The sequence below is a fragment of the Varanus komodoensis genome, unplaced genomic scaffold, assembly GCF_004798865.1.
Source record: "Varanus komodoensis strain SLA01 unplaced genomic scaffold, ASM479886v1 scaffold17, whole genome shotgun sequence".
Taxonomy (NCBI): Eukaryota; Metazoa; Chordata; class Lepidosauria; order Squamata; family Varanidae; genus Varanus; species Varanus komodoensis.
In genome coordinates, this window is record NW_025335505.1 from 21,568,539 (window position 1) to 21,590,233 (window position 21,695).

At 41.2% G+C, this 21,695-nt stretch overlaps 1 protein-coding gene across 3 annotated transcripts in view; it reads left to right on the top strand.

The window, feature by feature from the left end:
- Positions 1 to 20,538, top strand: part of RIPOR2 (RHO family interacting cell polarization regulator 2) — a 74,655-nt gene extending 54,117 nt beyond the window's left edge. The window contains exons 11-23 of one of the 3 annotated variants that reach the window (XM_044426416.1): positions 356 to 504; positions 1,540 to 1,669; positions 3,063 to 3,209; positions 4,171 to 4,860; positions 6,024 to 6,205; positions 8,974 to 9,142; positions 10,049 to 10,184; positions 10,895 to 11,056; positions 12,305 to 12,463; positions 14,095 to 14,303; positions 16,709 to 16,792; positions 17,849 to 17,939; positions 18,945 to 20,538. In XM_044426416.1, coding sequence (XP_044282351.1) covers positions 356 to 504; positions 1,540 to 1,669; positions 3,063 to 3,209; positions 4,171 to 4,860; positions 6,024 to 6,205; positions 8,974 to 9,142; positions 10,049 to 10,184; positions 10,895 to 11,056; positions 12,305 to 12,463; positions 14,095 to 14,303; positions 16,709 to 16,792; positions 17,849 to 17,939; positions 18,945 to 19,045 — 2,409 coding nt within the window. In that variant the 3' untranslated portion in view covers positions 19,046 to 20,538. Of the gene's footprint in view, positions 1 to 355; positions 505 to 1,539; positions 1,670 to 3,062; positions 3,210 to 4,170; positions 4,861 to 6,023; positions 6,206 to 8,964; positions 9,143 to 10,048; positions 10,185 to 10,894; positions 11,057 to 12,304; positions 12,464 to 14,094; positions 14,304 to 16,708; positions 16,793 to 17,848; positions 17,940 to 18,944 lie in introns of all 3 variants that reach the window. The other 2 variants (XM_044426414.1, XM_044426415.1) reach the window with 2 other exon arrangements.
- The last annotated feature ends 1,157 nt before the right edge of the window (positions 20,539 to 21,695 follow it).

The window sequence follows — 21,695 nt, forward strand, 5'->3', positions numbered from 1 at the left end:
AGTGGTAAAACTTTCCCTGTGCCTGGTGTGGGAGCAAAGGGAATGGGGGGATCCTTAAAACATGATGTTGGGAGCTGAAAAGATGCTGCTCACAAAAAACAGCCTTTTGTTTGAGCAGTGTCTTAATCGAGATGGCCTCTTGACACGAAACAGAACTATATAGACAAGAAAAATGTCCTTTTTGTATAACTGCATAAGAGTATAACATTCAAATATTATTTTTCCGCCTTTTCAGACTAGAGTGATATCATGCAGCAAGGATACTGTAGGGAAATGTGGAATAGTTGGCTGTGAACAATGCTACTGAGCCAACGAACTGTTAATAGATAGTTGCTCTCTCTTGTTTCTTTTGAAGGTCACAGAAGTTAAAGGCCTTGCTACTCACATTCTGGTGGGAAGTGTTACCTGTGAAACAAAAGACTTGTTTGCTGCTCAGCCTCAGATTGTTGCTGTGGACATCAATGACCTTGGAACAATAAAGTTGAATCTGGAGATCACTTGGCAGTGAGTAAAGCTATCTTTGCAGAGTGTCAATATTATTTCAAATCAAGTGGGCATGTACCCATGGCCTTTGGCTTCCCTGCTATTCTAAATAAGAATAGTAGTACAGCACAAAACTGTACAGTTTAACAGTATTTTTAATAAAATCTGCATCCACTGAAATCTGGTACCGATGTAATAGCAATTATAGTAGACAGCAAACAGAGAGATTGTACCTTCCTTGTGAACTGTGGTCCAGACCAGGGGCATCCTCAAAATCTGGTCTTCCGGTATTTACAAATGAATCATATACAGTCTCTAAACAAGTGGGAGGAGAAAAAGAATTTATCCTTGTTTCTAAAGCACCAGTTTTTACATGGCAGCGGGACGGAAAACAGTCAAAAATAAGGTACCTTCTGAAGTAAGAGCTGTCTTTGTACTGTCTATGATTTTCTGTCCAGGACTTCTTTGTTCAGAGAATAACACGTTGTTGTTATCAGCCTATCATTGCATGTCAACACCATCAATACATGATGGTCAGAAATGGGTCAAAGGGTAGATTTCAGCCCTTTTACTGAAGGCTTCTCATCTACATTAGGGCTAGAACGCACATGACACTCATCAAGCCGGTGCTGCAAAAATCCTTCTGACAACTGATTATCACTTTTTCTTTAACATTAAGAAGCACCGAGGGCATGGAAATTGGCCACTAATGCATTTCTGTTCCTTTCTACTGTGTGCTGGTGGCTTCCAGAAATGTCGCAAAGGCTCCAGCTCCGCTCAGTAGTGATCAGTTGCTATGCAGAGGCCATTCTCTTTGGTATCTTCATGGCAACTGAAATGTACACTTTGTCCATCCATGGGTTCATGTGTTGAACTAGTGTATTGTATGCTTTCCAAATTAATTAATGCAGAGTTCAAGAGTGTTGTCTTGAGTGTTTACAGTGCCTCACTAGGAGGAGGCTGGATGGTCCCTGCTCAGATGACCTAAAAATGAAAAGAAAACGAATGTTCCTTCTAACAGTAATTCACTCTAATGAGAGGCGTACTTTTTTGCAGTCCGTTCGAAGTCGAGGACATGGCCTCATCTGCAGGCAGCACAAACAAAGCTTCTGCTCTCCAAAGAAGGATGTCCATGTATAGTCAAGGCACTCCAGAAACACCAACCTTTAAGGACCACTCATTCTTTGTAAGTTAAAAGCCTCCCTAATATTTACTAAATGGGGAATGTTTAAACAACAGGCAGCGTCCATACTTAGGGTCACAGCATTTTGAAATTGCCCTGATACAAAGCTGAGGCCTCCCTAAGCTTCTTAGTGAAACAAACTTACTAGAGTGTGTGTTCTAAGCATTGGGATTAAAATGTCTTTTCCTTTGCCCTTTTAACTATGAAAGTGAATATTAATTGATCCCTAGCATTGTCTGAGTTGCTGAAATATATTTCCACATTTCACCTTGAATTTTTAATATGCAAAGGCATTTAATTTTAGCGACCATCTACTGCTTTGTTGATAAATCTGACTGTATCAAAATCCGCAGTGCAGCAGTTTATGCAGAGTCAATTTTAATTAAAATGTGGGAGGCATATGTCTGTTTTGGGGATAGGGGAGAGTGAGATGCATTGGCATTAAATGTGCTCGAGTTGTGAACATATACTGGATTATTTAAATCTTAGGGCAAATTTAAAGTTCCCATATGAGCCTGCCTGGCTTTTAAGATGGAGACAGAAGGGTGGAGGCCCTGCTGTCAACAGTGCTCCACCAGAGGGAGGGTGGTCTTGGTGGCTGTTCCCAGGGTTCCAACCTCTCTGCTGAGGAAGACTACATTGGTCCCCTCTCTATTTTCCTTCTGCCAGCAGGCAAAGATGTTTTTAGTATGTCTTATTCATATCAGTTTGTCTGTTCCTGAAAGGCGGTTGAATTGGTTAAGGTTGCTTATGTTTTTTATTGCTGTGTTTTCAATTTCACTGGGTTTATGTTTTCATTCAGATTTTGCTTTTAAATTGTGTTTTATTGTCACCTTGAATACCATCTTGGAGCAGAAAAGCAGGATATTGATACTTGATTAATTATGAATTAATTGAGCGAGTTTGGATAGACTCAGAATAACATTTAGCAGAGTTCTGCTCATGCTGTAGAAAGGGAGAGCCTCCAGAGAATCCTTTTCCCATTGCAAGTTTCCGTGCTGCCTGCCAAGTTGCTCTGGAGCACTGGAGACCCTCCAGACCAACATGAGATGAAACTTGGCAGCTGCAGGGGAAAGGTCCAGCTGTCAAAAATGGCTTCCTTGCCCACTTGCTCCTGCAAGAGCTGGATCCCAGTGCCTTCTGTGAGTGAAAAGAGCACAGGGAACAGCAAATCTGGATCCAACCTACTGTTTTTAGAAGTGGGATCTGCTATTCCCTTTTTCCCAGTAACAGATCTCTTGAGGCTGATGTGTTTCCTCAGCCTTCAGGACCTTCAGCCTGCTCTGCTTCTCAAGAGTTCTAATGGCAAAACAACCTCTTGATTTCTATATTGTACTCCAATATCAAAGGTGATCTGATTGACTAATTATCCCCTTTTTGCCTTCACTTGTTGAAGAAATGGTGGCATCCTCCGCAAGACAGGCTCCAGTTTTCCATTGTAGATGCTCTGCAGGACACTTTCTTTGACAAACTGCGCCGTAGTCGCTCATTTAGTGATCTGCCATCTCTCAGACTGAGGCCTAGAACAGGGCTAGAACGCTATGTGAGTTTGGGTGGTGGGATTTCTTTGTCACAAATGAACTCACCACATATTTAAGCAGTTCTTCTTTTTTATGCATGTCCTGAATCTCATACTTCTCCTTGAGATATGTATAGTTTGCTGACCATGTGTTGAGAAAACTGTTATAGGCTCAGTCTGGAGTTACCGATGTCAGTCACAAAATACCCATTGACTTCCATTTTGCAGCCTCTTTTTAAACAAGAGGCCAAGAGAAAACATGAATATTTTGAAGAAGTTTTATAAATACTAATTTTTATGGGCTGATATCTTATAAACAAGATTCAGGCAATCTATATCTTGGATAGTAGTTTAAATGCAAATGAGTTGGGTAAGAGGCAGGATATAAATAAAATAAATCAGAGCAGTCTATATGTTAAACTTTACATTTAAGCTCCACTGATTTCTGTGGGATTTAAGGCTGTTGTTTGTGACATTTTATTTGCACCTTTTAAAAACATGTCAAAGATGCTTACCAATTAGAACAAGATAAACTTCAGCACCATAATCTTGTATCTGTCAATATGTGGTAACACCAAAAAGGTTATTCCCTAGTATACACTTTATTCCATACCATTATTTTCTAATAGATAAAATCTGGTCAGCAAAATACAAGATTTCTGGTTGCTGTGTATTGTGCATGGTATTTATGTGAATTTGCGGTACCTTTCACAGAACTTCAGTTCCAGATTGCTTTAGAACTTTCTTATACATGTTATGGACTGATTCTTTCCTGTTTGTTGTAGTTTTTGATCAATCTTTTAGTATCTTCCTCTTTCTTTTTAATGATCATAATAAAAAGTAAAATTTTGTTCACAAATACTAGTTTAGGATTATAGCAGTCAACAAACTTTTTCTTCCTTTTTTCCACTTTCAGCTGCTTAAAATTAATTTTTTGTACTATTTCTCTGCTTTCTGGCTTTAACAGTTTGTATTATGTTTGCAGTCAAATTCTCCAGATGATGTCTTTGAAAATGGGACAACGGGCAATGAGAAAAGGTCCTTATCTTTCAGTTTCACTGATATCCCCAACGGATACTGCACAATGTCATCGAGTTCAATAGGTTCCTCCTCTGCCATAGATCGTTCTAATCCTGAAATTACTGTCACACCCCCAGAATATGAGGGACAAAAGTTACCAAAAACTCTGAATGTCGACAATATCAGTGCAAGCTCACCTGTGGACTCTACACCTGAATCCTCAGACTTAAAATCTCCAGAGCTTGTGCTAGTCAGTGATGAGAAGAAGACTTCAAGTGTCGATTCAGAAGTTTGCCAAAAGTCTCCATGTCTCAGAAGCAACAGTGTGTTCTTAGATAATAGTGCCCCGGTATCACTCCTTCAGGATACGGATGAATTATCAGAGCTCAAACCAGTGGAATTGGATACTTTTGAAGGCAACATCACTAAGCAGCTGGTTAAAAGACTCACTTCAGGAGAAGGTCCGATGACACCTGAAAAGCTGTACTGTGAGGGGTCCATAAGCAGTGAATCTGAAGGTTATAAATCCTGTGTTGATGGAAGTCTAGAAGAAGCATTGCAAGGGCTCATTCTAGCACTTGAGCCTCATAAAGAGCAGTATAAAGAATTTCAGGATTTGGACCAAAAAATAATATGCCTGGATGAAATTTTAAAGGTAAGTTCAGTTTGAGATAAGAAATTTAAATGGACATATTCAAGATCATTAATTATAAAGTGTGCCACAGCTGTACTCTTATTAGATCCACACCTCAGTTGTTCAAAGTGACTTATGGTTACACTGCAGAATGCACATTCTGATACAGAATTCTGAAACACCATTCAAGATTAAGAAGGGTCAGATCATGGCGAAAGCCCAAATCAAAGACACTACAAAATGGGAAACTGAGCCATAGTTGATGCAAGCACTAAGATGCTCTTGGCTGTTCTTTCAGACATTATTTCATCTTCAAATCCTACTGTTCCTCAAAGGCAGTGATGGAAAAACTCAGGTTTATGTGCCAAACACAGCCCTATCCTGTGGCTCCAGTCATATGATGATTTTCCAGCTTCTGCATGTTACCCCAGTTATAAGAAGCTGAAATTATATTCTTAAGCCTTAAGTTACTGCCAATAAGAGCTTAAAGCTAAAATACCCTGGCAAAAATGTGATCCTTTCAGATTTGGAAGAGGTTCTCTGACCCTGCCCTAAAGATTTCCTCTTTAAGGGAGTTAAGTGTACCTAGCCTCTTGCCTACCAATCAAGGAAGACTTAGATGGGAATATGAAGAAAACCAAATAAAAGGGAACCTAATATGGGAGCCCTGGTCCCTCTGCTGATGGTTTCTCAGCAATATCATCTCACCTGACATTATCACTATGCACTAGCTGGAATTTTGCAGTCAACCTGGTGTGAGCCAAACAGGTCCAGCTGTATGCCAGTGTTTTCTCTGCTTTGTTTGATCTGCATTAGCACCTGTGTTGGAAACATCAGTCCTGCTGACTCTCTGACACATGCCTTTGCATCATAGCTGCTTCTTCCTTGATTAGAGCATTATTTCCTGTCATCAGTGGAAATGTCTGCCTGATTGCTGTGTCATCATCCAAATAATGTTACTTAAGTCACACTGAGGTCTCTCATCGCATAAAAAGTGAAATCCTAAAAACTGAGGGGAAATGCATAATTGTGGCAAATGCAGCAAATTCATTCCATGGAAATGCAAAATTAGATTGCAGTTTAAAGCCAGTTTAATTAGGTTGAACGCGAAAGCATTAACCAAAGAAGTGTATACCAAGAACCCATTCTCGGCTCTCATCCTTCTTTTGCCTTTGCTACTGCAGTGCAGACCAGCAGTAAATCACAGCAGATCATCCAGTTTAAGCCTCACGGTTGAGAGTGCATTGGAGAGCTTCGATTTCCTCAACACCTCTGACTTTGAGGATGATGCTGGTACAGACGAGCTTTGCAGTGGTGGCCGAGGTGCAGACTCTGTGTTCTCTGATACTGAGGTGGAGAAAAACAGGTAAAGATTTCCATTTGTGTGCTTCTTACCTATGCCAAGCTTCTGCACCTATCCTTTCAACCCAAGATCTTGATACACGCTCATTATTTGCATAAGATGAAACTAAAGATGGTCAGGGGGATGACTGATGGCGATTTCCTACCTAGAGCATTGGGAATTTAGATTCACAGTACTGCTACTAATGTGTGGTTTATCATTTTGCTAAAATTTATTAATTTTACAAGAAATCTAAGCAGCTGATTGACAGGTCACACCAGGCACAAGTGGGCAAACTGTTCGCTTTAAGTGCCACCTGGAACAGCTTGAAAGAATACAACTGCTGCCCCATCTGCCTATTTCCTTTTCCTGCCATGAGTAATCAGAAAGACCTTGGTGTAGCTGTGCAACAATCAAACCAGGAAGATGAGTGGACAAGAAAAGTGGAGCAGGAAGGTGCTGTACTCGTATTGGCTGCTTCTGCAGCCCAGCAAATGGGCTTTTCCAGAGGCCTTGGACCAACTTACATCAGCCCCGGCTAACATGGGCAAGAGTTAGGAAAGCTAGGAAGACTAAAAGCATCTGGAAGCCATCATGTTGGGGAAAGGTGCCTTGCAATGAGGGCTGATACTTTGGTCTGGGCCTTATCCATTCTAAGCTTTCCACCTGCAATGCTGCTCAACCCTGTCAAAACTTTATAGAAAGAGAGGCTCTTTTGATTTCTGGCCTTCTGTTGTAGGGTTAGGGTTCCACACCAGCCATTTAGAGTAGACTTGAATCCATGTCCATTCTCATTTTATGGGAGGGTCCATCTGATACCATCCATTTCTGATCCTCCTATGTTTCCCATTTTTTATCTCTTTTGTTATCACAGGAAGTGCCATGTTTTGTTTTGTTTTAAGGATGAAACAGGGGTGCAATATCAACAAAAGCCCTTGACACTTTTCTACTGTCTTTCTAAAGCAGTGTGGATTGACATGGGGGAGTGCCGTATTTAACAGGCAGTTCTCTCATAATCCAGCATATAGTCACTATAAACTTCATGTATTGTGGGTTGTGTACTGTTTATTAAATTCTTTTAATTAGCAGTAAAACACCTGTCTGGCTTTAAAAACATTAATGAAACATGTATTTGTGTTTTGACATTTAATGGGCAATAATGGATTGACATATTGAAATGAATAAATGCTCTATGATTTTTTTAAAAAAATCTTAAGGATCAATTAATATTTTAAAAAAAATCAAAAATTGATTCTTTCCCACCTACTGTCACCAGTATGGATAAAACATAGAAATAAACAACCGATATCCCTGGCAGAATGGAAGCAGCCTTTCTTTCATTTTTGTCTGTAGAAAAAGACATCCCTTTCTCTCATTTTGGAGAAAGGAAGGAAAGCCGTTCTGTGCTGGTGTTCCCCATGTGAAGAGAAGATCACCCTAAGAAAGCAATCCCGTGTATTCATCCTGTGTCACAGCTAGCCATGAGGGTTGGGGAGCCTTGCGAAAGCACAGCAATGCAGAAGGGATCAGTACTGAGGGGAATATCCTGACTGGTCATATTTACCAGCAGCCGCAGTGCAGTGGCTGGACACATGCTTGGTGTGTTGAAGGCCTCAGATTTGATCCCCACCATCTCCACGGAGAGCAGGAAAATTCTTGCTTGAATCCTTGTAGCCATTCAATGGTGATGGTACTGGGCTAGATGGACCCAATATAAGCCAGCGTCCTATGTTCCTTTTCTCTTTTGGTGCTTTCATATCATAAAGGTACCATCAAATGCAAAAGATTAGCACCATGTTCTCACCTGACTGTCCCTCTATCTTTATCTAATTTGCATCCAAAGAGAGGACTGTTTCTAAAATGGCTGTTTTAGGTGTGATCTGCAACATTCTGCAACAATTCATCTGTTCTGGTCAATGCAGCATCAAGCCTGCACAAAGGCCTTAGCTCATGGCTCATAAGCAACTTGATCTTGTTCTTCATTTTGTTCTGATGAAGATCCTGAAAGTCTAATAATATCCCTGATGCTAATTTGAACTGCCCATGCAATTACATTCTACACTGGTGGATTCCCTTAGCCTCCACTTCTCAAATTGTCCACATTTCACTGAAAAAAATGCTGGAATAATGAAAGTAAGAAATAATTATTTAAACAGGGCAATTTGCATTATTCAGCATATAAAAGAAAGAGAAAGCCTGTGCCTGAACCACCAGATAAAAGCACCATGTCCTCTGTTCCAACTGCATTCCATTTTTTTTGCCTTCCTTAGATGACATTTAATCCTGCACCACTAAAGTGTGGACAGATTAAGTCTTAACTATACAACTTTTGAAACCACAAAGTTAAAATTCAGTTAAATAAAGCACAGAACAGAGCGGTGAAATGTCTTGTCCATATCAGCAGACTATGGTGGTTGTGTGTGTGTGTGTGTGCACGTGCATGCACGCATGCACTCATGCATGCGCAACTTAAAGAGAACCACATCTAATGAAGGCTGATTTCAAAAACTTTGTTGCAAGAGCTCCTTACAAAAGGGCAATTGTTTCAGAGAAACAAGCAATCCACTGTGGAAGCAATATATCCTTTAAATGTGGACACTTACTTGGCATTCGCTACCTTACGGTACTGTCAGTTTGAGGTATGATGTATTCATTGAAAGGTTTCTGGCCTACCAGGGGCTGTTTGGTCACAGACTGGTGCTTTCAACAATTCCTTTTTGCGTGGCGTTAGTCCTGTTGAGCCTGTATAAAAAATAAAATCAAATCGCTCACTTACCTCCCAGCATGAACAGTTACAGGTCAGAACACCCAGAAGCCAGAGGGCATCTCAGCGAAGCACTAACAGAAGACACAGGCGTTGGTACCAGTGTAGCCGGAAGCCCTCTTCCCTTGACAACAGGGAATGAAAGCCTCGACATCACCATAGTGAAGCACTTGCAGTCTTGCACGCAGCTTATCCAGGTACTCCTCTGTCTTGCACGCAGCTTCTTGCGCCTTTCTTGCTGTTTCTTGTCCTCTGCTTAGTGGCACTTCTCACGCACAAAGATCAGTGCAGGAATAATAAGAGACAAAGGCAGGGTCCCTGCTGCCCTGGAGAGGCTGACGAGTGTACATGTTTGGAGAAGCAGCAGGCTTCCAGAGGAAGTTGCTCATGCATAAATCCAGTTGACTATTGATTTATTGAAACAACTGCATGGCTGTAGTCTTGAAACACAATTCAACAAACGTATTGATAAATCCTATGCTCAATTTAAATCTTATTATTTAAATAAAACCAATCATAATAAAATACTTTTTCAAAACATCCACCAGCAGTGATTATCATAAAATGCTTAAATTAAAAGCCAAGGAGAACAAATGACTAGCTTTTGTGATTCAGGATATAATCCTGTGCATGTTTAGACAGAAGAAAAAAAAATCCTACAACTCCCATCATGTTGAGGATTTTTTTTCCCTGTCAAATCATGTAGAATGGAGCCCTCAGGTTATAATCTTGCATATTTAGTAAAGAAGTTTTATTGAAATCAGTGGTAATTACTTCCAAATATAGACAGACAGACAGACAGCATTGTGGCATATGGCTGCAATCTTACTTGGAAGTAAGCCTTATTAAGCTCAGTGGGTTTTATATATGGGTGAGCAGTCATGTTATTCTTGAAATGGGTGAGAATGACTGACTGGCTAGAACTTTGAACTGGAAAACTCCATACTGCAAAAGTCTGTGGTATGTTCTGCTTGTGTTACAAAATACAACTCTAACTTCCCAAAATCATATTCTCCATGTAATGCATTGCAGCAGAAATGTTTATTCAAATAATCTTATTGCACCTAATATATGATGTTTCTTTTCCTTGTTTGTTTTACTAGCAAATTCTCTTCTCCAGCAAAACTCCATTTGTAACAAGATACCTCCTAGATAAACTATCTCAACAAACTGGAGTGATTGAGAGTCTTACAGAGATTAGCAATGATAATATGGGGAACTTCAGACCTGTCAGTGAAGGTAAGAAATAGCAATGTTTGTTCCTGTGTGGAGTTATATAGATTTAATTATTCATAAGCATGATGTGCAATGTGATCTCACATGTAAGTCTTGCTGGGTTCAGTGGGACTTTACTCCCTAAAGCTGAAAGCATGAACACCTGTACTATGCAGTAAGCTCCATGGGACAGTGGGACATATGTCCATGTAAACATGCATGGGATCAGTTTATAAGACTACAATCATGTGGAGGCTTGGCTGAAAGAAACAGTGTGAAGGCTCATGAGGCCTGTGTTGCTTACCACAACTTCCTATCTCCTCTCTTTCCAATATTGTCAGGTCCCAGCTGGTTCCAAATGCACACTTTCTTATTTTTACTTCAAATACATAAACACTTTTCTGTAACAAAATAATACTTATCCCCAAAGAAATGTAATAAGCATAAAGGCAGCAAAAGCAAACTTTCATTTTATTCCTTTAGTCATGATGGAGCTATGATTCAAATGGGTTGAACTTGAAAAACTGCACATGCTCAGAGTCCTTTGGTTGCTCAAAGGGCATGGTGCACCTTTGCAAAAAGATCTTGTGGGATAGGGTTTGGGACTCCTCCACTAAGTATCTTCTTTGCTTTTGCAAATATTGCTCAGTTGTGATTAGATATATCTGTCTCTCATCTTTCTGCCCAGTATTCAAAATAGCAATGATCTTTTCCACACTTTTCTTTCCCACCAGCTATTCCAGACTTTCAGAAAAAAATCTCCCTACTTTCCTTCTGGAACAAATGTACCAATTCTTCTGTGCTATATCACACCTCTGCAGACAAGATGATGAAACAGTTGGATGCTATGTTTGTTGCAGCTGTGAACAATGAGTATCCAGGACTTGCAGAAACAGGTGCAGAACCCCAAATGCAGCACAAACCTTCCCTGTGTGTTCTGTTTGACTTATGTCTGCAAGAATCTCTGCAGCAAAAATCATGGTTCTCAACAGTTACATCAAATAATTTCAAATAAGTTTGTTGATATTTTCACATTGAAATATTTAGTGATATGCTCCTGAACTGAAACAACCAGAGTAAGATGCACCTGCAGTTGAAAGGTTTATGTGGGTGCTGATTTGTGCAGGTTTTTAGATACTGGTATGTTTGTTCAGTTCAGAATTGCCACTGGTCAGAATATAGCCCACAATTCATCACCTTGGGTTGCGTGCAGATGTTTGCTGGGTCACCAGTGCTGGTGGAAATGGGTGCCCCACCCCTCCTTCCTATGCCATGGTACAGTGCTGCTGCCCCCTTCATCTGCCTGCCCGCATCCCAGGGTGCCCTGAAGGGAGCAAAGCAGGAAGGTCAGTCCTTCATTTGTCCCTCTGTCCCCACAGAGGGGCTGGTCAGCTGAGTGGTACCTCCCCCAGGCAAATGTGGGGGTACAAGCCACCCCCTGGCCTTTCCAGACCAATCAGAGGCAGCCCATCCTGTCCCTTTTTCCCACTGGAGGCACTGCTCACCTGAGCAGCTCCTCTGCCGGGTGAAACAGGAGGAGTCAACTTGGTCTGCTTGTGTGGCTCCCGGGCGATTCCCTTCCTATCACCCCCCCCCCCACTGTGTGCAAACGGTGCAATTTCATTTATTTAATTTAATTTCTGTATCTTCCCTTAGCCAAAAAAAGTTCTCTTGATGGTTCACAAGGTTAAAATACACAATAATCACAACAGCAATACACAATAATTTTGTCAACAGTAAACAGAGGCAAGCCACTGGTGGGCAAGCCACTGGCCCTAGTCAAGAATGGGCAAGGGTGAAGGGAACTGGCTTCAGGCCTTTAGTTGGAGCTTGCTCATCTTCCGTGTTGGCTCCAAGTGGGAGGCTGGGACACTGGCTCCTCTGTGTCCCTGCCTGCTGTTTTGGGCCAGTCCAGAAGAGCAAGTGCCTCCTTTCCTTCAGACAAGAATCTCAAGCTTTTAGCTCATGCAGCCTTGATGTTTATGGGTATAACCTACCAAAGCACTAGATCCTATGTTTACTTATGTTTCAGGGCACTTTCTCCTTTCTAAAAGCTATAGCAATGGGAGTGAACATGTTAAATGACCAGATTTTATTTTGCTCTTTTTAATGGCTAATTAGTTATTTTCTCTTGTCATACATAGTATTCAAAACCTTGGTGTCCCACATCTTGGACCGAGTGGAGCCTGTCCTGGTTTCTAGCCTGTCATCAGAAGTCATCACAGTTTTTCAGTATTACAACTACTTTGCCAGTAAAAATGTTAGTGATCTGGCAAATTATTTGCTTCAGCTTGCAAGAGAAGGTAAAGAAAATAACTTGGTTTTTAGGGCAATTACTGATACCTTTTGAAAGCAGAGGTGAAAAGAACCTGGTTTTAGAGTTATATACATGTGAATCACACCTATAGTTCATATTGCTGGGAACAATCTGAAGGCCAAATTGCTGAGCTCACAGAGGGTTTCTGTCACACACTAATGGTGCAATTCTATGCATGTTTAGACAGAGAAAAGCCTTACAATTCCTAGCATGTCCTGGCTAGACTAAGCTGGGGCATACTAGGAATTGTAGGGTCTCTCCCTTTATACCTGCATAGAATTACACCCTCATTCACTCACATCTGACACACACACACATCTCTTATCTAACTGTATAGCACTCCACAAGCAGAAACAATAAGCAAACAAGGGGTCTGTATCAAAGATGCTAGCAAAGCATCTGGGACAGCATCCAGTATGACACAATCACTAATATAAATTACACTGTTAAGGAACCACTAGCAAAATGCTAGTAAGGTTAGCTGGGGCAATGGATTTCTTGGAGAATCCCACAATGCCAGCTAATTCAATTGCTGATGCACTAAAACTCTCTTACATTTCTGCAATATCATTGCAGAACTCATCTCATATTGGATCCTGCCCTTACTTTGTACTTTATTGTTGTTTTTGTTTTTGCAACTGCTTTTAATTTTATAAATGCCCCTGTGGTGACTCCGCACTGAAAGGCAACACAAATTAAAAACTAAAACAATCCATGTGATTGAAGAAAGTAAGATAACCATGAATTTAGTTGCTAACCATAGGTGTGATGGTTAAAGAAACTTCAGATGCTAGCAAGATCCTTTTCTTTCTGAAAAGAGGAGCCCTGCTAATGTTTGCCACTATTCCTGTTAAACTCATGGATAGCTCAAGAGTATTAAAGCTATGGCTTGCAGTATTCCCAATGGTGGCAGCCAACAAAACACCTTGAAACAATGCATTCTGGGAACACCAAGTGGGAAGGTTTGGATCCACTGGATCCAAAGCCAGTCATTTCCCTGTGAGGATGTAAGATATTCTATGCAAGCCTCTGTCTGCTAGAAGTAATTTTCCACCTGTGAAGTTGATGGGAAGGTGCGGGGGATACACTGATATCCAGAAAGGAAAAAAGTAATCGCCTTTCACATACACACCCCTTTTGCTGTGGCCAACTAGTATTTTTGATTCCATCCTCAGTTGTGTTATCAGATTTATTTTGCTAATGTGTAATCTTATTTATTTATCAATTTATATCCTGCCTTTTTCCTACAAAGGGCTCAAGGCAGCTTACATCATTCTCCTCCTCCATCTTATCCCAACAACAACCCTGTGAGGTAGGCTAGGCTGAGAGTCTGTGACTGGCCCAAAGTCACCCAGGTGGCTTCATTGCTGAGCAGGAACTAGAACCCAGATCGTCTGAGTCCCAGTCCCATGCTCTTAACCACTACACCACACTGGCTCTCACACTGGCACAAATCTTATAGTTTGTGCAATTCCTCGTGTATCTATTCAAAAGTTATCCCCACTGAGTTCAATGAAACTGTATCCCAGGGAAGTCAGTACAGGATTACAGCCTAATATTTTAAATAACTGAAAATATTTTAGCTCATGTATTGTTGAAATGCCTTTGCCATTTTAGCTTTGATAGTGCAGACTCTACAGTCCCTGAGAGATGAAAAGGTCTTGCAGAATAAGATTGACTTAACCACCATCAGCCTCCCACCTCAGCAAGAAGTGCTGAAATCGCTGGCTCTCCTCCTCCTGACTGAAAATAAAAAGCAGACCTATGATGCTGTGGTATCAGTTTTGTCTGCTACAGCAGCAGAAGACAAGAACTTCAGGGAAAAGGTAGGGAACTCTAAGTAGCAGGGGAGAATTGCTAGATTTCAGTTGGGAATTTTCTCCAAGCCACCAAAGCTTTTGGGTTAGCATGAACATGGAAGCCAAGCTGCATCTCTGAAATCCACTCTGTACTGTGTGCAGCCAGTTTTGAGCTGTGGGAGAAAAAGTACCTGTGTCCCTCCCATATAAAGATGCCACTCTGCCTGAGGTACAACTTCAGGTGTTTTTGCGGGGAAATGAGTTGGGCTTGGATTATGGTAGAGGCAGGACTTTATTTGTCATAGAACACATCGGAATGGCGTTCCGGCACCTTTTTTTCCAATAGATTTTAAGAAGTAATTTTGAGTCGCCTGTCAGGCATAGCAGATCAGCAGCAAACATCATTAACATAGTGCCTGAGGGCTGCTTTTGTGTCTGTGCTGATAGTGAGTGCTTACTTCCCGTGGCAACCATTATGTTTATATATGTGTAGAGTGACTGGCTTTATGTGTGTGTAGAGTGACTGGCTTTACACTAAAAATCTTTTAGTGTAAAAGTGTGACCCCAAGATGTGAGTTCCAGCAGGTTTTTTTTTTTTTTTTTTTTACCAAAAAAAAACACTGGGTAGAGGTGTTGAAGCACCGGCCTCCATGGAGTAAATGTGGCTTTCCAGGTTTCCCCAGACAGATATTCCTCCTGGTCCCATCCCTTTTCCCCTGTGATTTCTGTCAGAATCCCGGAATCTCAATTTGAGAAAAGGGAATAAAACTCGGGTTCGTGGGAAAGACCAAGCGTCCAGACCATCTGAGGCTTTATTGTTTTACCCCAAGGTTCCCGCGGTACTCACGATAATGCATGCATTACCGGGCAGGCAGAGATGAACTCTGCTGCAAAGCTTCAACACAACTAGAGAGTTTTTATACACTCCCAGTCACATACAGGTACAGGGCAATTGATGACAGAATGTAGACATTACAATAAGATTCTGAGGTCATCACATACAGAACAGATAAAGAAATGTCAGTCAATCATACAGTAACAATGAGATTACAACATTTCTAATTGCCTGTATTGACACTTTAGTTCATTAGTTTGAACCCATCTCCAGGTCTGCTTAGACATGTAAATTCAAGCCACTGAAACTATGCATGAACTCAAGACTCTTATCTACTCTAGACATTCTGAATTGGCCAGGGCACATGGAGCCTCTGGGCTATCAAAAGATACTTCCTTGTAAACTATGACTATTTACAATGTATATTTGGACTAAATGGCCTGTCTACTGTAGCTTACAGCTAAAGGTGAGAAAAAGGAGTGGGGGAATGAATGCCATTTTAAACAGTGACAGCTTGGTTTTGAGAAGGAAGACAGGATTTGATCTCACAATGCGAAAAAGCACACAGAAGTAATGCTTTTCAGACAGGATTTATCCAAATTTTCCCAACATTTCCCACCTTTGTGTGGTTTTTCCTGTGTTTTAAAGGGTGGAAATGTTACATTAAATAGTGGAAGGTATTATGATAGTCAGGCCTTTTTTCAAACTTAAATTTTATCTAATCAGATTGTTGTGTTTGCTGTAATTGTTACTAAGCTTAACTTATTTTTGATGCGGTGTATTAGAAGTCATGAGGAAGAGCAGGGTATTAAATGTCCAAAGTTCTAATCCTGTTCTCTCTTACCTGAGCTCTCTCAAGCTCAGTGAAAATTATCTCCGAGTATTACAGAATGTGCTAGTTAACCTCTATGACAGACACATAAAATAAGCACACACGGGGTCTTTTTGACATCGAACATTCACACTGCACCCTAAAGGCTAAGTGATTCATAGGAGCAAAGCAGTTCCTCGAACACAGTAATTTGATTCTTTACAAATAATCAAAGTGCATTGTAGTCATATCCGGAGGACTGCTCATACCTTGAAAACAACAGGCATGCTCAGGCACCTTAAAGATAACAAATTTATTCTAGCATAAGCTTTTAAGGTGGGGCATAAATGCAATATAATAAGAATGATAATCATAGAGTGTGGTCCATTTCATCGGACATGTGGAATATTATGAAGAGTTTAAGGTTTTATGTACAGGACATATGGCGGGTGGCAGAAGGAAACCCAGTGATAGTCAATGAAATGCTATAGTGATAGCCGCCTTATTAACAGTGGTCAGTTACTCTGCATCCCCTGCTGGTAACACACATCCTGGCACTAGGTGCCATTATTCCTATTCAAGCCTCTGGCAGTAACCCAGCACTTTGCCCTCCAGGGTAGGTTATACAGTTACATGCCCCTGCTGCTTCTCTCCTCAGCGTTCAGCTAGCTTCAAGGCACAGCTAGCATGCCTTAGTTACTCAGTGGGTGCTGGGCCTCTCTTCTGAAACACACTTGCAGCCCTCTCTTCTTCTTTTTGCTCATGGCCCCTTCCTTTTTCTTTCAGGCTTTAATTTATTATTGTGAAACTCTTGCACAGCCCAACCTTCACCTACAGAAAGCAGCTTGCCTAGCACTGAAATGCCTCCAGGTAAGCTTCTGCCTTCTTTACTTTCCCATGGACAACAAAAGGCCAAGCAACAAGGGTTTCAATAGCCCTTGTTAAGCACACAGCAACAAAAAGAGCATTCTTATTTTGTATTTGCCATTTAGACATCATTTTGCAAAAGTGTGGAGAATTTTTTTAGAGTGACATTGAAAATTTTCCAAGATGGGAAATGAACTGTGTGAAATAAAAGAAAGTACTAATGAACTGTGTGAAATAAAAGAAAGTACTAATGAACTGTGTGAAATAAAAGAAAGTACTTCTTCACATAGCATATAGTTAAACTATGGAATTTGCTACCACAGGAAGTGGTGATGGCTGCCATTCTGGATGACTGGACTGATTCATGAGGGAGGAGGCTATCAGTGGCTACTAGCCTTGCTGGCTATGTGCTTCCTCCTTCACCAGAGGTGGCTTGCCTGCATGCATCAGTTGTTCAGAAGCTTAAGCAAGAGGTCTTGCACCCATCCTGCCTAACAGATCCTGTGGGTAGCTGCTTTGTGAGCATGTGTACGGACGGCTGGACTGGATGGACCTTTGGTTTGATCCAGCATGGCTTTCCATATGTACTTACATGTTAGAATTCTGGTCCCATGAGGGGATGCCAGGTGCTTGTAACTGAAACATCAATGCTTGTATAAGGCAACAGAATAACCTCAAGGAAAATGAGGCACCTTCTCCTTTGCGTGCACAGTCGGACGAGGATCTGCTTTGGATACTATTGGGCTCTGGCCCTGTGCTTTCAAAGGAGCCGGCATCCACACAGGCTCTGTTGCTGGTGTAAAGTCTAGCTACAAAGTCTAGCACCACTTCAGTTTGAAATTACTGTAAATTTAGCTGAACCTCTAATTAAAACCCATAGGAAGACAGCAGTTGCCTCATTTTTTGGTTTCCTCCAATGTGTCTTAGCTTTCCTACTTTCTGAATTTTTAAAATAGAAGTTTCTTACTGGCAGCTTGTATTTCTTCCAAGAAAAGTGAGGCCCTCTGACTGCTTCTGTATTCATTTTGGAAAATAACTGAATTTTGTTTGCTTATATAGGCAACAGAAAGTATTAAAATGCTGGCCACACTTTGCCAGTCTGACAATGAAGATATCAGGAAAGTAGCCTCTGAAACGCTGCTGTCTCTTGGTAGGTTGAGTTACATTATGTTGTTCTGCTATAAAGTACCTTTTTAATATCTCAGAGGGGAAAAAATGATACAAAATGAGGCAAAAAAGGGAAAAGTTAATAGAAAAGCAACAGAGAATAGAAATGAGAAGGCATTACTACATTTTGTAGCTGTTCAAGAATACTATCTAAACTTCCCTAGATTTGAATGAAGATGGAGTGTGTCAAGTAACACACAAATGTTCTGTAGAAACCTTCTGGCTTCACTTTCACTGGCATATTGTCAGAATCCATTACCAGAACTTATGGGAAGTACACATGTATGTACTTGCATATTCCCATGCATACATACTTTCAAGCATCATACATACAGAAATATGTATATTCTGACAAAGTGGCAATGGAAGCTCCCCCCCCTCTCTGCACCAAGCTATATGATGGAGGGAGGGAGAGGGAGAGAGCAGGAGAGGGAGGGAGAGGGGGAGAGGGAGGGAGGGAGGGAGGGAGGGAGGGAGCTTGGTTCCAGGAACTTGAGAGATTTGCCTATTGGGTGCTATAGAAATTAAACAAACAAACAAACAAGCAAACCTTTTCTGTTCAATTCTTGAATGTGTGCAGAGTGACACCTCCCCTTACCACCTGGAATGTCTAGAATTGTCCCACTGCAAATGAAAATAAGCCTCCACACAGCTATGAGCCTCTCTCTTTAGAAACTAAATGGTTTGTTGTAAATAAACACTGGCTGTGTTCAAAAGACCAACAGGAAAGGGGGCTTCTTTTCCCTACCCCAATACATACCAGGATTGTGCCACACAAGTTGCTTAATAATCGATGCAGTTTGTGACTTCCCCATATTGTCCAAGCCCAGTAAACTACATGGCAGGACAAGGATGGTTTTGAACCCACTCAGGATCCCTACAACTGTTCAGTTAGCAACCCTTGCCTCTGTGATAATGCCTCGTATGCCTCAGTACTTTTGATGAAATATTTATCTAATTCTCACCCTCTCTGTGTACATGTCCTCAGGAGAAGATGGACGACTGGCATATGAGCAACTAGATAAATTCCCCCGAGAATTTGTGAAAGTTGGTGGGCGACGTGCAAATGAGGTGGCCACCGCCTTTTAAGTATTTCATCTATGTATTAATATATTGCAGCCTCAACAGCTGGTCATCTTAAACAGGATGGTGCTGTAGCTCAACTGCAAAAACAAAACTCTTCTGAAGAATGCTTTGAAACTCATCGACTCACCAATAGGCAAGAAAGAGCGGGGCGGGGAAATGAGGGATCTCACCTGTGGGCTACAATTGGTTATTTGTAGCATATCTTGAAACAGCTTTTGTCAAAGATCTGATTATTTTGCTTTTGAGTGAATCTATGTGGTTGCTGTAAATCAGCCTCAGGAAACAGGAAAGATGTTTTGAAATAATAATTGAGGCATTTCCAATTGAATTTGGTGCTTGCTTTGTGGGCATTATTGTGTTGATTTGAAACATGTGATGCTCCCTTTAAAAGAGTGTAAGCAAAATGAGTGGAAATTTTTAAAGCCATCCTAACTTCTTCCTGTGCTGAGCCTCTGCTGCCTTTTCCCTGTATTTCCCTGCCAGATTTTATTATTAGTAGGCAAGTTGAGTATGAATAGTCTTCAAATAATGACCTGCCTCCAGAAACAGCAGGATTTAAATTCCAAAAGGCATCAATTCTCTGACTCATTCTAGATTTCTATTCTTGCTTTTTCCTGCCCTCCAGTAATGGACTATCATTAATCCCAGAACATTTTCTTTAATTGTCAAGTTGTTGTATGGGTGATTTAAAACAAGTGTTGAGTTTAAATGTGCCCCCTTTTCCAGAAAGGACAAATGGTTGCAATATACTTTAGCATCTAAGTGCACAGAAGACAGCTCCCTCCTCCAAAGTTTCAAAAGATTTGTTGAGTACAAGAATCTGTTTTGTTGGTACAAAGAAGGTCTGCAGAACAGTTTAAGATCAGGGTATAAACACGTCTTTCTCACACTATGTACAATAGTCAGGGTGACAGGCAGGCTAGTGAGAAGGAAATAGCCTTAAGTTCAAAGGGGCTTACTCTGAAGTAGGCATGCATGCAATTGAAGCTCTTGAACTATCCCCTTAGGGTGACAGTTTTACAATATTTAAACCTACAACTCTTGAGTTTTGGATAATGTCAGGGTGGGGGCGGGCAGGTAGAGAAGTATTAGTCATCTTTTGATACATACAGATTGTGGATGAGTTTTTAAAAGTGAAGTCTAATAGAAGCCTCCTTTTTTTTTTTGCAAACAAATTGGCAAGACAGTATTTTTGATTGTGAATGTTGCAACGCTGTATATATCTGTGTATTTATAAATTATATTTGCTCTGATTAAAAGCTACATATGTACAGTCACTCCAGAAGGTTTACTGAAGGGAAAAAAATATCTTATGCCATGTGAAATAATTGTGTTTGGGTTTTTACAGCACATTGCTCACATGAGCCTGCAGTCTTAATGGTCATCTTTTGTACTGACTTTTGGCTTATATTTGCCTTCTAGTTTTGTGGTATTTGTATTTCTCATATTTACTGCTACCTTTAAGTTATAGTAAAAATTATTTTTGAATAACTAAACATTTGTGTGGTACATTTTTGACTCTTAATAGGTGCAAGGACTGTAAAGCAAAGCTGGGACACCTGTGCCTCTCCAAATGATGTTGGATTATTATCAGCTGCTATAGCCAATGGCCAGGGACAGTAGTTCCCCATCCCTACCTTAGACCCTGGCTTGAGTGCTTTCATCAGCAGCACCACTGGCTACCAGCCTTTCTCTGAAAACATTTCCATCAGTGCAATTTGCCAGGTGGGGGAAACAAATAGGAGCAATTCCATGACCGTATATCCTATTCACATATATTCAATGACCAATCAGCATATATCCTGAACAGTGGTACTCAAACATTTGGCTACAGTCAGGAGAGGAAGAGCAGTCTCTTAAGTTATTTCAGCACAGGAAGCAAGCAGCAAGGCTTTCACTTATGCTAGTGTTTTTAAAGCCACAGGCAAAACTCCCTGTTCCATCTGGCAAAAGCAGGTTGCTTACCTGTAACTGATGTTCTTTGAGTGGCCATCTGTGCAGACACACATATGGGTGCTGTGCCTACGCAGTGCCTTTGGCTGGAAGATTACAAGCTAAAGGTTTATTTTGGCGGGAAAAAAGCTCCGCTCCCCCTCCCCCACAGCCTATAAAGAGCAGAGCGACCGCCATTTTGTTCAGTCTTTGACGACCGAACGGATGCCCTCTTGTGGAAAAAATGACTTGTAAATGAGTTCTACCGTGAACAGTATCGGTACTGAGAGAACAATGACTATCAGTACCAAGAAACAATGATAACATTCAATAACGACAGAGGTCCACTCACCGACACTGAGCGGGGCCAGCGGGTGGGTTGTGTGACTGCACAGATGGCCACTCGAAGAACATCAGTTACAGGTAAGCAACCTGCTTTTCTTTGTTGTGGCCTCTGTGCATCACACATATGGGCAGATTAACAAGCTTACCATAACGGAGGAGGGGAGGTGTCCTCAACGAAGAACAGATGAAACAACGGCTCTGCCGAAGGAACAATCTTGTCGAGCGCGGACGTCTAAGCGGTAATGTTTGGCGAAAGTGCAAGGATTCGCCCAAGTAGCAGCTCTACATACATCATCCATCAGTATTCCCGATGCGAAGGCCGATGAGGTAGCCACAGCCCTAGTCGAATGGCCTCGAGGGGTAGTGGGCAAGTTGA